At 34.3% G+C, this 12,967-nt stretch overlaps 2 protein-coding genes across 6 annotated transcripts; one reads left to right on the top strand and one right to left on the bottom strand.

Annotated features, from left to right (window-relative positions):
* Positions 1-220: 220 nt before the first annotated feature.
* Positions 221-5,852, bottom strand: LOC115699999 (polypyrimidine tract-binding protein homolog 1). Of its 5 annotated transcripts, none has more exons than XM_030627543.2 (10): positions 5,471-5,852; positions 4,327-4,536; positions 3,469-3,531; positions 3,319-3,392; positions 3,100-3,195; positions 1,884-1,941; positions 1,674-1,778; positions 1,498-1,579; positions 1,262-1,374; positions 221-1,034 (listed from the first exon to the last, which is right to left on the bottom strand). In XM_030627543.2, the coding sequence occupies exons 1-10, from the start codon at positions 5,651-5,653 to the stop codon at positions 612-614; spliced, it is 1,407 nt and encodes a 468-aa protein (XP_030483403.2). In that variant the 5' UTR covers positions 5,654-5,852; the 3' UTR covers positions 221-611. The 5 variants fall into 5 exon arrangements, 4 of the variants coding, with proteins under 4 accessions (XP_030483403.2, XP_030483406.1, XP_060958212.1 ...); XM_030627546.2 differs by having other exon boundaries at positions 1,309-1,374; positions 5,471-5,804; XM_061102229.1 differs by lacking the exon at positions 5,471-5,852 and adding an exon at positions 3,676-3,733 and having other exon boundaries at positions 1,309-1,374; positions 4,327-4,489.
* A 2,541-nt stretch (positions 5,853-8,393) lies between these two features.
* Positions 8,394-12,769, top strand: LOC115698738 (KH domain-containing protein HEN4). Its single transcript, XM_030625894.2, has 8 exons — positions 8,394-8,667; positions 9,349-9,941; positions 10,211-10,639; positions 10,715-10,972; positions 11,089-11,355; positions 11,583-11,665; positions 12,083-12,158; positions 12,343-12,769. The coding sequence occupies exons 2-7, from the start codon at positions 9,369-9,371 to the stop codon at positions 12,129-12,131; spliced, it is 1,659 nt and encodes a 552-aa protein (XP_030481754.1). The 5' UTR covers positions 8,394-8,667; positions 9,349-9,368; the 3' UTR covers positions 12,132-12,158; positions 12,343-12,769.
* Positions 12,770-12,967: the final 198 nt, after the last annotated feature.

The raw sequence follows: 12,967 nt of genomic DNA on the forward strand, positions 1-12,967 counted from the left end.
AGGCCAATCCCACTTCTCAACTGTCTCATAAAATTTCATTGAAACTGGTTCCTCTTTTAGTTTTGCCAAAATCAAATGCACCTTACTCACTCTAACATTAAAAATGCCATTTTCTTACTGTGATCATGTTTGTGAAAACTACTAAAACTGGCCTAGTTAAAAGCTGAAACTTACTGGAGGCGTGACCTATATATCTTAGGACTAAAAATACAATAAAAGCTTTCCATTCCAATAGTAATCCCATTAGAAAAAAATAGTTGATTATGATTATGGTATCTATCTTATACATAGAAGACAATTCTATATATTCTCATGTTGGAGCTTAAAAATGAAATAGAAAAAAAGGTTTTCTTTTTTTCTCTTTTCAGTATGTACAGAATACTTTAGGATGATAATCATGTCATGTTGAAATTTTAATAGCAAGAATCACAGTTTCCAGGCTGAGCAGGAAAGATATTTGAGTTTGATCAGACACTGCAATTTAATCTGTGGTGTGGATTCTTTCCAAGACACGTTCTCGGTCGCAAAAATAGCAAGGAAACCAAAAAGGAAGGAAATGGGATAGAAGCTATGGTACTATGCATTTTAGTTGAAAGAAAAGAAGATACAACCTATTGGCCATAGTAAGTAGGTTGACCAGAAGGTGAAACACCTCCGGGTCTCACCCCAGGAGGTGAGGCACCATCATGTCGCATGTTCGGTGGAGCTCCAGGCATAGACGGTCTTGTAGAGGCATGAGGAGATGAACCGGAAGGCACTCCTGCTGCTGCATAAGAGGGAACCGAGGATGTTGCAAAATTTTGGCCAGGAAAAGTTCCAGGAGCAGAGACATAAGTTGATCTTCCAGCCTGCATAGATGGATCCCATGGTCCTTGACCCGGAGGCATGTGACCTTGTACAGCACTACCATATTCGTTACCAGGGTACTGAGGATTCTGCCACTGGGGTGGTGCGGCAGGGGCACCAGGAGCTTGTTGTGCGGCAAGTAGACTAGCTTCCGGAATAGTATAATCTCTACTCTTGTCACTGTAAGCCTATAATCACATAAATAGAGAGAAAAATATGGTATGAGTAGGGAATAACCTTTCATTCTTAGAAGATATTGTGGTAAGACAAAAAAACAAGTGTAAAAGGGAATTCAAAGTGTCAAGAATCATACATTCAGGAACAAATCTTTTTCCATCCAACGGATCCACTTTGGATGTCTTTACATTATATTTATTTTCCCCATTAACGCAACCCAAAAGCACATATTTTATACCTTTACATTGAGATCAGTATGACGAGAGTATGATAGATGAAGCTTACAATAGCCACCATCATAAATGCAATGTCCTTCTAAAGCTTCTCTGGCAACTGCTGCGGTACTGATATCTGAAAATTACAGCTCAAAATCAATCAAATCTAATAAATTTTGCAAGTAATCATCAAATGGTTACGAAAAATGGGAAGGGGTTGCAGACAGAGATAATGAAAAATGAACTTGCAAAAAATTACCAGGGTACTGGACCAATGCCTGTGTTTGACCATTCTTTTCGAATATTGCAATTTTCTGGACTGTACCAAATGCAGAAAACACCTAGCCAAATAAACATGATAAATTTATGAAATATATCAATCTAGAAACATAATTGTAAGTACTCAAAAAAAACAAAACTGAGAAAAGTCCTCACTGTGTTAATAACATCAACAGTAACAGCATACTGCATGTTCTCTATTGAAGCAAGAAGCACATTACTCTCTGGCTCTTTCTTTTTTCCGTCAGGACCAACAGCAGGCTGGAGATGATGATGAATTAGTCGTATTGAAACCATCTTCGAATGAATTGAGAAGGGGACAAACATACCAAGAAGTAGAGAAAGATACTAACAAGAAGAATATACCTGAGAAATACCCTCAATAGCAGTAGGATTCACAGGAAGGTACGGATTCGTATAATCCCTGTAGAACATACAAAAAAGTTCACATATGTCATAAAATATTTCCATATAACATGTATTTTTGAAAAACTTTAGAAACGTGTGGTTGTATTAATATAACTCCTGATTAACACATCTAAAGACCATCTCACTATAATAACTCCATGAAGGCAATAGCATGCTCAATTAGAAAAAAGAAACAGAACTACTTATCAGCTTCAAAATTCAAACTCCTGAGACGTGGCAAAAGATAGGAAGGGCAATACCAAATTGTCAACTGTAGACATTAGTGAGCTAAAAAGGAACTTACTAACCATTACAAAGATATTTTCAATGACTGAGGAAATAAATTGCAGCTAAAGTGGTGGTTGATATATTGAGTCCTATTCCTAAGTTTCGAAATGCATACAATACAAAAGATTTATTAGATGAATTGTCACATCGAAATATTTAATGAGGCCCTAGTCATTCTCAGACAACAGTAGCGTTCAATCAGAAAGCAAAGAGGCTTTTAGTTTCAAAACTCATTAGGGATAAGAATGGAAAAGTCTCTAGGCAGTATTCAAATTTTGCATTAGACTACACATTTTTGCATTAGAAATAGACTACACATTCTCTTGAAAATTCTAGGTAGTATCACCTAACAACAAATGCTGCAATCCAAAGCGGAAGAAACTAAGGCAGGGGGGAAAAGAACGTTTAAGTGTGTGCATAAGTTTACAGCTCAATCTTACTGTCTATTGTGAACTTAAAAATATAAAATCACCAGTCAAAAAAGGAGGTATATGAGCAACAAGACCGCACAAACTATGGTCAAGAAAAGAATGACATTAAAGTTTCTAGAATATAATGCCAAGCTGATAGAGAACCATCTAGAAAAGAAGTAACAATTCCATTTGTGGCATTTCTACAACAACAAATAAGATGCTCTTACAACGACATTAATGCTTTAAATTTAAACTACAATTAGAAGATCAAGGAAATTACTAAATTGCAACACATCTGTGTTCTGGCTAGCAGGCTTCACTAAACACCCTAGATGACAAAAAGTACACATCAATTAGAAGCATCTCAAAACCCAAAACCACTAACAAACAAATACAAAAGGAGAAAAAGAAAATCACTATTTTAGACACAAAAGACGAAGAAGAGAGAAGAGATCTTCTTGTTGCAGTCTTACCTGCTACGATGAGACTGAAATTTTATATTTAGATCAGTGTGGGCGGAATATGAAATGCGTAAGTGGCATGAACCAACATGCTCAGGAAGGAGATACCTAAAATAAAATAGCAAAGCACATATTATTACTCAAGTTAATGGATATGCAGTAATGTCAAATTCAAACAGCTCCCAAATCTCAATAAATTCCATAATAAGAAGGGTATGTTATAGAGCGTACCTCGGTATGCTCCTTCCATCCAACGCATTCCTTGCGGAAGATGCAGTCTCCGCATCACTGAACTGAATCAATGCCTGCAAATCCAACCAAATTGAGGATGCCATATTGAAAATGCACTACAAGAAAACACCAACATAACTGATAACAAACCTGAAAACCTGCAGCCTTTTCAAAAGTGGCAATCTTGTGCACAAATCCAAAAGCAGAGAACACCTACAATAGAAGTTAAAAATGACTTGTGATTGTGAGCAGATCAAATTGATGTTAGGAACAAAAATTAAGAACCACCTTCAATGTGAATTTATTATAGGGTTATGAAAAATTCCAAACAGATGAGTAATAAGTGCAGAATGACACCTGTACATAAATGCGTGACCTTAGAAAGGGGTATGACGAACATGATAATAATTCCAAACTGTTTCCAACAAAACAATTTAAATAAGATACAACACCATCTGTGATTCAACCAATTTCAATTAAAGTAAAATTGGAACTTAATTTACTTAGCATAATAAAGGTGAGAAGAAACTAATTTGTTTGATTTACTGAGAAGAGACCAAAAGGCCAAGCAGTGTAGTATGTTGATTCTTGAGTGTATTAAAACCAGGAGAAGCATTTATTATTTTATCTTTTACTCGTGCCATATTCAAACATTGTTTAAAATAGATTACGAATCAAATACACAAATTTTATAGAAAATATTCATCTCTGAAATGAGGTTTATACTTGCAAGGAAACAGGGTCAAACAACTTTTTATATACGTTACACTTGAAAATTGTTGGCAGAATCATGATAATAAATATCATCTATATATACTTTTAAGGAAGACGGTTAGAAAATATGGTATTTACAGAGATTTATATAGAGCAATATATAGTCATACATTATAGCTACTTCGGGATGTACCCCAAAGTGGATATGAATCAGTTAGTTGTTACAGTATTGTATCAATTAAATACAACAAAAGCTAAAGACATGTACGTAAACTTAGTACGGCAACCACTTACCAAGTGAATAACATCAATGCTCACATCGCCGGCTTCTACACCTTCAATGGTTACCAACAGAACATTTCCGGGAACATCTCCAGGACTCTTGTTGTTGACAATTTCATGCCTATTAGAGTACTGGATATATACAGTTTTACCTCGAACTTGTGCAGGCTCCGAAGATGAAGCATAATAAGAAACCATGGAAATGGCCTGATTTAAGTCTGACTGCAAAAGCAATGAGATTATTTATATCAATATATAGCTATGTTAACAATATTCAAATAAATAAGTAAGAGCCTTTATGCAACAAACTAAGAGAAAATCCTATTAGGATTAAATTTTAGGTTGCAACATGGGTTTATAGAACAAAAGCTTTTGATAACCTTTCGTTTCAAGATCTACTTAGAGAATGGGGATGTATACTGTCCTAGGACTTCTCCTTAGTTAAGACATTTACTCTGTTTTATTGATTTTGTTTTACTTTTCTATCTAAATGTTACATTTTTTGTTATGTTACAACGATTTTCCTCCACCACAAGTAAAGATCCCTAATAAATTATGTCAAACTAACAAGTAAAGGTCACTTAATTTACTCTATGCAACCATAATGATTGTGTATGGTAACACGATGTAATTCATTATCGTTTCTGCGACCATACAAGATCATTTTGCTGATAAAAATATTTGAAAAGTCATTTTACTAATAAAAATTTTCATAAAGATTATTTTGCCAGACTCACTAATAAATTTGGGGGAGGACAATTATTGATTGACCTTTGTCTCTTTTTTTATTTAGAAAATCCTATAAGGGTACATACAAACCAACAAGAAGAGCAATTAATATTTCGAAGTTGTAAAATAGTGAAATCCATAAATATAATTTGAATCGAAAACATCGTCAAACTATTCAACCGTTTAAAATTTTAGTAAAAAGTGTGTACTTAGATTTCTCTAATCCATTTTTTCTGAAAATTTTTACACACTAGTAGTAATTCATACCCTACCCAAGTATAGTGTGTCAAAACTCGAACTGTTCTAATCATTGATGGTCTTAAGCTTAAACCCTAACCAGAAAAAGAACCCCAAGAATTCTTCATAACCTGAATATACAAAAGAAAGCCAATCGAAGCGCAAAAAGAGTTAAGAGTAAAGGACTTACAAATTCAACGAAAGCCTGGTTGCGATTGGCGCCGACATTGCACTTGGTATTAACAATCTTACCAAAAGGCTTGCAGAGCTCGATGAGTTCCTCTTCGGTACACTCCCATGGAAGATTTCGGAGATGGAGGACTTTGGACGGGGTTTGGGTGTATCTGAACTGGGGCGTACCGGAGGTTGACATCGGAAATTTCGTCGGAATAGAAGAGCTCAGGAGGAAGGATTAGGGTTATGAGAAAGAGGGAAATTGTGTTTGGATGGTGAGAAAAGGTGTAGAGAATTTTCCGTCAAAGTATGGGAAAATGATTGGATTGAATTGAATTTGGGATTTGTAACTTTTTTATTTATTTATTTATTTTATTGAGAAATTATTAGATCTGTGGCTGCCGGGCGCGTCCTGCTCACCGCATCCGGATAATAAAGTAAATATATTATCTTTTCATTTCACTTTTATTTTATTTTTTAAAAATTTATTTTTATGAACTTTTTCACTAGAAAATTAGAAATATGTCACCTAAATTATGCTTTAGACTTTGGCTATAATTTTGTTAAGAAGTTTGGATTTTAGTGATAAAAGAAAAAGGTAAGAAAATTGTAAAAATAAAAATAAAAAATGTGGAGAATGAATAAAAAAAATTAATATGTTTGGTATGAACAAATTTTTTTCTTTACATTTTTTCCTTAAAATTATTGTAGTGGAACATGTTTGGTTCATGCTATAGGCAAGATAGAAATGGAGGAAAATTCTATTGGGGTTCGTTTAATACGTCGTATTACACCGTATTGTATTGTATTATATTGAATTATATTTTATGCAATATTTTTATGTAAAACTATATGTAGTATTGACTTGTATGAACACATAAATATATGATATTTTAGTATAAATTAAAGTTTAACGTTGTTTTATATGAAAATATGATATATAATCTAATTTAATATAATATAATACAATATAATACGACTTAATACAACATATCAAACGAGCCCTTAATGATTTATTTTGTCCTTTGTGTAAAACCTATAACACAAAAACAACTCTAATATTGGGTCACAACTCTAATACTTTTTTTTCTTCTCCTTTTTTTTCCTTTCTCTTCTGTCTCTTTCTCTTTTCGTTTTTAATGGTTAATTTTTTATGTAATTGGTTCGTTGGAGTTATTTTTATAAGATCGACCCGTCTATGTGTGAAAAGATTTTAGTAGTTGTTCATAGGCTATTGCATACAATATGAAAGCTTGAAGAAGAAATTTCAAACATTTCAACATCAAAATGTTAATGAACATTATTATCTAAACAAACAATGTGAAATTTTTTAAGGAGCGCTCTTCTATATCCCAAGATATTGAACAATGAGCTTTAGGTTGATACACAAGATTTTCTTAATAATATGGTAAAAATTGCTTACATAAAGAATTTTAATGAATGTAACAGAGTTAGTGTTGAAGATTCAAAAATTTCGATGAACACTCATGTTTTGTGTGGAATTTTGGTCACATGTGTTGTATTTGTCATTGTCTTTTCGGTTCATGTCATGAATTTTGTTTGGATCCCTACAATTTAAGGAGATATTAAGAATAGTTTTTTTTTTTCTTAGGATCCCTCTAATATGACAATGTAATGAAAAAAATTGACAAATTTAAATGAAATGATTTATATCTCAAGATTAAAACATTAACAAAATATAATTTGTACATTCATTAATTTGATTGTTGATACATTGATCAAATATCACCAAAAGGCACTTATACATAATTGAATCATTACCAAAATATACCTTATTTGTTACCTGGTGCATTATTCTAAGATTGTCAAAAAGTACCTATACAATATTTAAGCATCAATAAAATATAAGTTAAGCCCTTATTTATTTGTTGGTACATTACTTTAAGATCACCAAAAGACACATTTACAATATATAAAATAAACCAAGTTCTCTATCAAAAGACTAGTGTTAAAACAACCCCGTTCCAAAAGACAAACAACTATGTTTCAAAGAAAAATTAACTACGAGCCTGTGAACTTGAACCTTCCCCCCTCTGTCTAACCTCTTCTTACTCAGTTATTTCTCTATATGATTCCTCCTCTTCAATGTTTGCACAATTGGATTCTTAATCGGTGACTTACCTCTTTTACTCTTTTAACCATACACACACATAATATCAATACAATTGTCAAACATAATACAAATGAAAATCTCAAAAAAATTATCAAAGCATATTTTACTATAAGCCTTTTAGCTTCTCTGGTACATGTTGCTTGTATTTTGGGGTTGTGTGGATAGTTTGTTTGCATTGCATGATTGCTCCCTTTCCACTAGGTGCAGGTGGCTCTTTTTCATCAGCTTCCCCTCACCTTTTTTTCTTTGGCCTGGCAGGAAAATTATGCTAACAAGGAGGTAAGATTTGATTAAGGCCTTTGTTTGGCCACTTACCAGAGCTAGGCATAGGGAAAATTTTCAGTAGTTTTTTAGTGTTGCAAGTTGAAGTTGTAGCTCTTCTGGTGTGATGTTTGAAGACGTTATATCTTTATTGTTTTTTTTCGGAGGCAGTTTTGTCTTATGATGTTCACTTATTTCAGCAGTTTATAATTTGACAAAACATGTCATTCGGTTAGATGATGGGATATCCTTATTTGAGGATGTTCTTGTGCTGTTTGTAAAAATCTACATTGTAAATTCATGAATGATTTTAATTACTACGTCAATATAAATACTACTTAATTATTCATATGCTCTTTTGTCATTTTTAATTAAGATAAATCTTACTTATGAAAAGTGAATTGTCACTTAAAAATCTTAAATTTGTGTGTGATTTATGTATTAAGTATGTATTATCACTCATATCACGATAAAGTGTCATTCTATAATTAGTTAGTGATTTTTTATCATATTTATTAAAGTAAAACAAGTAGAACTCCAACCCAATATTGAGTTGCACTAATAATAATATTACACATTTGATATGAAATAGCTTACTTTAAAGTATAAATGTGAAATATTAAAAGGATGTATTTGTAATTTTGAAAAAGATGGAGGACGATAAGTGAAATATTGAAAGCAAGGGAAATAAAACAATTTTGGGGGTCAAAACCAAACCCTAGAATACACGGGAAAGAAAAATCGACCCGTTCTTGAATCAAATATCCAAAAATATCTTTCTCTCGCTTTAGCTCATCTTCTTGATTCACGATTTGAAGGTATCTAACCTATTTAATTTTCTTTCCAACACTTATTTTTTTTCTAATCGCTATTTTTATTTTTGAATAAATTATTCAAAATTGTTTTCTTTTCGATAAAAAAGTAATTTTTTTTTTTGTTTGTATTGCAAAACCGGGTTTTGGTATATATGTTTCTTTTTCTGGGATCTATGCACGGTGAATTGGGAACTTGAATTCGTTAATGGTCTGTAATATAAAACGTTTTGATACATGGTGGGCGATCTAAAACTGTCCAAATTTGTCGGTTTGGAGGGTCTTTTTCATTAGTTTTATAGGTTTTTTATTTACCTTTGTTTTTTAGGGGTTTGGGGGAAGGGTTCAATTATATATTTCTTTCATTGTCTGGGGTTTTGGGGAAATTTTGGAGATCTATGCTGCCAATTATTAGGTATAAGAGATTGCATACCAATTTTGTAATTGAGTACTTATTGTGATCCTCATTTGTTATTATTGTGTTGGACTTGGAGTTTTTAATAGTAACTTTAGTGGGTTTTGGGATTAGAGTATGATTAAGATGCTATTGTTGAGTGTTGCATTTTTTTCCCCTTTAGTTTTTTAGTTTTTGGTCTGATCTTGTTGAGCTAAGCTTTTTTGGAATTTATGGTTTGTCCAAGCTTTCTTCTTTTCTAATATGGCTTATGCATGAAAATCTGGAAACAGTTAGCAAGCCTGACAAAATAATGGCGGGTCAGAGGAATAGTTATGGAAAGCGTTCTCATTCTGATTATTCTGATAATGGAGGAAATAAAAGGAGAAATCCTGGTGAAGATAGAGAACAGTTTGTCATAGATTCTGAAGATACTGTTTATCGTTATTTATGCCCTGTTAAGAAGATAGGAAGCATAATAGGGCGAGGTGGGGAGATTGTGAAGCAGCTGAGGTTGGACACAAAATCAAAGATTAGGATTGGAGAGACTGTACCTGGAAGTGAAGAGCGTGTTGTCACTGTTTATAGTACCAGTGATGAGAGTAATTCATCTGAAGACAATGGTAATAATATTTGCCCTGCTCAAGATGCTCTCTTTAGGGTTCATGAAAGGGTTGTTGCTGAAGAATTGCATGGTGATGATGACATGGAAGGTGGTCATCAGGTTACTTGTCGTCTTCTTGTACCGTCTGACCAGATTGGTTGTGTTATTGGGAAGGGAGGGCAGATAGTACAGAACATTCGTAGTGAGACTGGAGCTCAGATTCGTATTCTTAAGGATGAACATCTTCCTCCTTGTGCCTTGAATTCTGATGAGCTTATACAGGTAAACATTATGAGTTTTGTATATTTCCCTCAGTTCGGCATGCTATTGTGCATTCTCTTGTTGATAATGCATCTGCTTGTGATGCTCTGGCCATGTTTAAACACTCTATGAAATGAAATATTTACTTGGGAGTTTGGAAATGTAGCAAGCTTACTTAATTCTGTCTTCCTTCTTTCAGCTGTTGTTTATTTGTGGTTACAACTCGAAATCATTTTAACTTAGCAATCTATTAATGCTTATCTATTTATTTATTGGTTACTGTGGGTCAGATATCTGGTGATTCTCTAGTTGTCAAGAAAGCTCTCTATCGAATTGCTTCTCGCCTCCATGATAACCCATCCAGATCCCAGCATTTACTTACATCTGCCGTGCCTAATGTGTATCCTTCTGGTGGTTCACTCATGGGTCCAAATACTGGTGCTCCCCTTGTGGGATTAGCTCCATTGATGGGTCCCTATGGAGGATACAAAGGTGATGCTGGAGACTGGTCACGTTCCTTGTACTCAGCTCCAAGGGATGAAGCATCTTCGAAAGAGTTCTCTATCCGCTTGGTATGTCCGACTGGAAATATTGGAGGTGTGATTGGAAAGGGTGGCACTATAATTAATCAGATCAGACAGGAATCTGGAGCAGGAGTCAAAGTTGATAGTTCCGCTACTGAAGGCGACGATTGTTTAATAACAGTTTCAGCAAAGGAGGTAAAATGTCATCTTAGTTATTCTTCTAACATAAAATCGTATGACTAAAATTTTATTAATTCTGTATCGTTGTAGTTCTTTGAGGATTCATACTCTCCAACTATAGAAGCAGCAGTACGCCTGCAGCCCAGATGTAGTGAGAAGGTTGAGAGAGATTCAGGAATTGTCTCATTCACGACCCGTCTACTTGTTCCAACATCAAGAATTGGCTGCCTTATTGGTAAAGGGGGAGCCATCGTAACTGAAATGAGGAGGGCTACTAAAGCTAATATTCGTATATTGGCAAAGGATAATCTTCCAAAAATTGCATCCGATGAGGATGAGATGGTGCAGGTAATACTAGCTTTACTGAAGTCTTTTTGGATTTGATCATTATCCAGCCTTTAGTGATTAACAGGGTGGCATGTGATCACTAACAATTATTGAATCGGTGAATTTTTAATGATCAGATTGCTGGTGATCTTGACGTAGCTAAGGAAGCTCTTATACATGTAATTACCCGATTGAGAGCTAATCTTTTTGATAGAGAGGGTGCAGTATCTACTTTCCTTCCAGTTCTACCGTATATTCCTATGTCCGCAGATGGTTCAGATGGTTTAAATTATGAAAGTAGAGACAGTAAAAGACATGGACGTGGTCATTCTTATTCTGGTGGTTATGGTGGCTCAAGTGATTTGGCATCTTCTGACGGCTATGGAAGTTATGGTGGTTCCCAGGTATTTTTCTGAATGCCAACAGTACATCTCTAGAGATGTTCAAAGTCTAACCTTTACCTGCATCCTTGTTTTGGTTGATTATCCTCTTCTTGTTTCGTACTTTTTGCAGAATGCATTTAAATATTTTTCACCATCCATATATTTGTATATATTTTGTATATGTCTTTTGCACAATAAATTTTCCTTCCAGTTTGTGAATTTGTTTGTTTTACTTTATCTGTATGCAGATTGGTGGTGGTGGTGGTGGTAGCGGTGGCGGCGCTTATGGTGCTTATGGGTCTTATTCCTCAGGACGACCTGGTAGTTCTGGGTAAGAGCTTTTTTAGTTTTTCTTGGTTGATACTTTATTTGTTGATCTTATATATCTCTGAGTTTTCCTTATTAAGCTTATGTGATTTACTGGATTTTATCCAATTAATGTTGATTTTTCTTCCTTGCTTGAAGTTGCGTTTTAAACATTTGGTTAACCATTGATTCTGAAAATAGTGATTGCTATAGTTTTCTGTTACTCAAAATTTTGTAAGGTTGAGTGAGGAGCCTATTTTTTTTTCCTTCTTTCTAAAATGACTTTATGTGCTATTCTCATTTTTTCACTAGAAATAAGAAAAAGAACACTCGATTCTCAATTTACCATAGGAAGAAGAAAAGAACACTCCATCGTTAGTGCATTATCTTGCTTATTAATGTTTTGAGATGCCTCGACCCTGATTTAACCTTCTGATACCAGGTTATCTAGCCAGAACCCCGTTTCTCGACGGAGAAACTATGGTTACTAGAATTTGTTGATGGTTACCTGCAGGCAGGTAGACTACTGTTTCCCGTGATCCTTTTTCTATTCTCTGTTACTTTTACTGGCATTTTCCTCTGGGCCAGCCATAGATTTGTATGTGACAGTTTGATATCATTCATAACCTATCCAATCTCCCTGTGAATAGAGTTCTGATGCACTTGTTTTCCCTTTTTGCCTTTCCCATCCCAACAAAACAGCTTGAGATATACGAAGCCCCGAAGCCAGCCTACTGCCTCTTTTGATGAAGCCTTCTGCCTAAACTGGAAGACCAGATGAACCAGCGTTTGACAATACTCATGGCCCACCTTGACGCTTCTATTTTAATGGACCAAATACATGTGAAGATTTTTTTTCCACCAAGAAAATTTTGCTTGTCCATTAAACCAAATTTGCCAAACTTAGTATCTTGTGTTTCCTAAATCCTAAGGCCTCTCACTCCTGCTTGTTTTTATTTTATTTTTTTTCGACTCAACTTTCCTTAAGATACAAATCCATGTTGCTCCCAACCTCCAGTAGGTGTTTTGAATTCTAAAGTAAATGTTTGCAGTTGCTTTTCTTTTTTCAGCTGTGTAGTATGAATTCTTTTTCATGGTATTTATAACGAGTTGATTGTTGATACTTTAACCTCTTACGCTGCTGTAGCAGAATCGTTATATCATCTGAATTGCAGGAATCGATGTTTTGCTCAGCTTTAGGCTTAAAGGTCAATAATCTAAGTATCAAAATTTTAGAGTATGAAATACTAGTGTTCTATGTTTTCCAATTTATCATTTTTTCTAGTAATATGAAGATTGCTTGTTAAATGAGGACGGTGTGGATTAA

The sequence above is a fragment of the Cannabis sativa genome, chromosome 8 (genome assembly GCF_029168945.1).
Source record: "Cannabis sativa cultivar Pink pepper isolate KNU-18-1 chromosome 8, ASM2916894v1, whole genome shotgun sequence".
Classification (NCBI taxonomy): domain Eukaryota; kingdom Viridiplantae; phylum Streptophyta; class Magnoliopsida; order Rosales; family Cannabaceae; genus Cannabis; species Cannabis sativa.